General features: G+C 42.6%; 1 protein-coding gene across 1 annotated transcript in view; it reads left to right on the top strand.

Moving 5' to 3' along the window:
* Positions 1–666: 666 nt before the first annotated feature.
* The window catches only part of ASB15 (ankyrin repeat and SOCS box containing 15), a 14,606-nt gene continuing 11,851 nt past the window's right edge, over positions 667–3,421 (top strand). The window contains exon 1 of the mRNA XM_018557747.1: positions 667–764. Coding sequence (XP_018413249.1) covers positions 667–764 — 98 coding nt within the window. The remainder of the gene's footprint in view (positions 765–3,421) is intronic.

Below are 3,421 nucleotides of genomic sequence, written 5' to 3'. Positions count from 1 at the left end.
ATACCAGCACCAAAAATAAAAACTATTTAGCAATAAAGTTTTAGTCCCTGTTCCTGTTCTTGTTCTCCATTGAAAATGAGTATCTATAGCTAAAATGTTTTCTTAGTTTAGGCTAAAATAGGGAATAAAATAAAATCCTGTCAATTTTTCTGTTGGTGTATTCAACCATTCCCACGGTGAAGCAGGGTGGTGGCAGCATTGGTCTATTTAATAGTGTAATATTTCTTGCGATGTGTGTCCCTGTGGGCATATTTCCTTTCACTTTCTGTCCAGGAGACACAACAGCAAGTAAAAGGAACTCTCCACAGAGTGAAATCCCCTGTTAGACAATCATCACCAGAGCACGTGTCCCCATTGGAAGACTTCCCCTCACCTTCTGTTCTGTTGACAACTGTACAGTTGGCATTTCTCATTACTTTGAATGGAATCCATTTGATTCTTCAATTCACCACAAGGCTTGAATCAGCTTAATAAAAGTTATTACACTCATTATTTCATCTATAACATCAATGCCAAACACACATTATTCAATATGGGATTTTGTTAGTGCATAGTCAAAGTTTTGATGATTGTCACAGGTGTTGTACATATAGAGTAAATATTTTTTATGATACTCGGCCTTTCCTTTTAAGATAATATTTTTTTAATGTTTTCTTTTACATCAGAATGGATGAAACTGAGGAAGAACAGCTGACTCATTTTGAAATTCAGTTTGGCATTCAGGAATCCTTACAAACAACCACAGCTCCTGCCCATCAAACTAGGTAAGAAACGCCATTGATTGTATTATTAAGGCCAAAATAATGTACAAGCATGACTTGGCTTGATCATTTATGGTACCAGAACTCTGGTATTTCTATTTTCAACTAGGAAGCAACTAACAAGGCTGTTTTGGAAACATATGATATGTTGTAATTACCACTGTTATAACTCTACCATGGAATTGGCTGTATCTTCCAAATCACTTGTATAGATTGTGTTTAAGGGCCTAGGGTCTTTTGGGTTTGATGTCAGGAGAGATTGCTTTATGGATTTAATGTTCTTCATAAAAACCAGCCATCATATTAAAGTTTATGACTATAAAGGTGAATCATTTCTTCCAATTTGCCTTGCCATGTTACAGCAACACATTAATTAACTTAAAGAGGAACTTCACTCCCCCCAAAGTTTTCTCCCCCTTTTACCTTCTTTTCAAGAAGCATACTCAAATGACAAGTGAATCCAGAGGAGTTCTGTAGGGATCCAGCCTATTCACTGCTGATCACCAAGTCTTATGTCAACATCTTCTTCTCTGACATCATTAGGGGGCTGGCTGACCCCCTACTTTAGCCAGAACAATGAAGAGGCAGGCAGACCCCTGATGACACCCCATAGTGCATATGCTGTAGAGTACCCCAAGGCCTCCTGGGATGCGTGACATCCTGAGAAGCTGGGGGTAACTGAATACGTTCCCCCCCCCCAAAAAAAAGGTATTAACATTTTTTAAAAGATTGACTGATTCTGGAAAAAGAAGCATGGTAGGGGTAGAATGAAGAAAAGTGGATGGGGAGGGTGAAGGTTCCCTTTAAAGATCAATACTAGGCAACAGTGTTCCCCTGATGCAGCCAGCAAACACTGCAAATGTACTAAATCAGAAAATTCACTTGGATGGTCATTTAGCTGCCCCTGGCCTTTTATTGAACAGTAAAGAAGAGACAGTACACTGATGATGTCATCATTCTGCTCTTCCTTCCTGCAGGTGTGTTTAAACTGTTCACTGACATAACTGTGTACAGCACAGTCCAGTCCTGAAAGATGATACACTAGCCTGGTAATCTAACTTCTCTCTGCTGCAGTTTAGCAACACAGATAGGTTACATCCCTGCCCCCAGCCTGTGACTGAGTAGTGAAGGAGCAGCAACAAAGCAATAATGTCATCTATCTGCACTCTCCTCTTGTCAGCACATGTACAGTGCAGGGCACTTGACTAGCTTCTTGTGCTGTTGCTTCCTGCCCCAGTACTACTGTACAGGGAATTAACCCCTTCCCTCCTACAGTATTATATTAAAGGAGAACTATGGGGTCAGTGTTTTTCCCCATAGTTCTCCTTAGGGTAACGTGAGGACACAAACTAGCGTCCTCCCGTTACCCTAAGCTCAGTATACCGCGAGCTGTAGCTCGCGGTATACTGAGACGCCGCAGCCGGAGCGGATCCCGACTTAGATGACGGGATCCGCCCAGCTGCGTGAGTGACAGCTGGCTCTGCCTATCTAGAGGCAGAGCCAGCTGTACCCGCCCCCTCCCCCGTCCGTTCCGCCAGTCAGCGCTGGCGGATCGGAGCGGGGAGGGGGGAATCCAGCCCCTCCCCCTGTCACGGCAGAGAGCCGTGACAGGATCGAGAGGTGAGCGAACCCGGTATGTGTTCGCTCACCTCCCGATCTACTGAGCCGACCTGTGACAGTCTCATTGTCACAGGTCGGCTAGAACTATGAGGTGAGTGGAAATCACTCTGCGGGCTGCGGAAAAAGTAAATATTTCCTCCTTTAGAGCCACAAGCTGACACTTTGCGTGGCTGGCTGCTTTTAATCCTGGTTGTCAGTGACAGCTTGGGTCCACACTAACGACTGGGATTCAGTCAGCGTGACTCCTGATCATGTGATCACTATGTCAGCTATGAGATAGTAAATACATGCAGGCTGGAGGCAGCAATGACAAAATAAGCCTTCAGCTTGCCACCTTTAGGCTGCAGTGCCACCTATTTAATAGTGTAATTGTCACATACAGTTACATTGTTACCTTAATTAAAAAAGAGAAACATTTTAAATATTAATGTTTTACATTTTTGTGCAATTGCCAGCCTATAATAAAAAAAACAGAACAGGGTTTTTATTATTAAAACAGTATACAATATAAAAGCCTTCAAATTAGTCACAGAGTTATTATCAAGTTAACTGATGCCTGCTGACACTGCTAAATTGGGCCTGGAGATCTAGGCATCAATGACCCCTGGTCATGAAATGGTTACAAGAGGCTGCAATGAAGTCATATTTAAGTATTTACACAAGTTACATTTTAAAATACATTTATTTTAGGAAGGGCTAGGTATCCCTACTTTCAGAAGTATTATGTTGTTGCACAACTTACTTGACTAAATATCATGCTACTCCTGAGGTGTCCCTTTGGATGAGTTTAGAAGCAGTGGAGCCATTAGAGTTGACAATCTGCTGTGGTTACATCCGAAAGATAGGTTCCAAAGGTTTGCGGAACCCAATCACGGTCAAAACCGTGAGGGTCCGGGACTCTGTTAAGTATTCTGGAGCTCTTGTGTCTCCTCATCTCCCCTTACCTGTTTGGCAATGGTCCGATAGCATCTCACTAGACTTTCTCGGTTCTTCTCAGCTAATGGTATCCGACCCTGTATTTTGAGGTTAAGTATAAGTGT

The sequence above is a fragment of the Nanorana parkeri genome, unplaced genomic scaffold, assembly GCF_000935625.1.
Source record: "Nanorana parkeri isolate BGI_ZX_2015 unplaced genomic scaffold, ASM93562v1 scaffold301, whole genome shotgun sequence".
NCBI classification, from domain to species: Eukaryota; Metazoa; Chordata; class Amphibia; order Anura; family Dicroglossidae; genus Nanorana; species Nanorana parkeri.
Note: the sequence above shows the minus strand (reverse complement) of the source record. Positions and strands in the feature narration are given on the sequence as shown.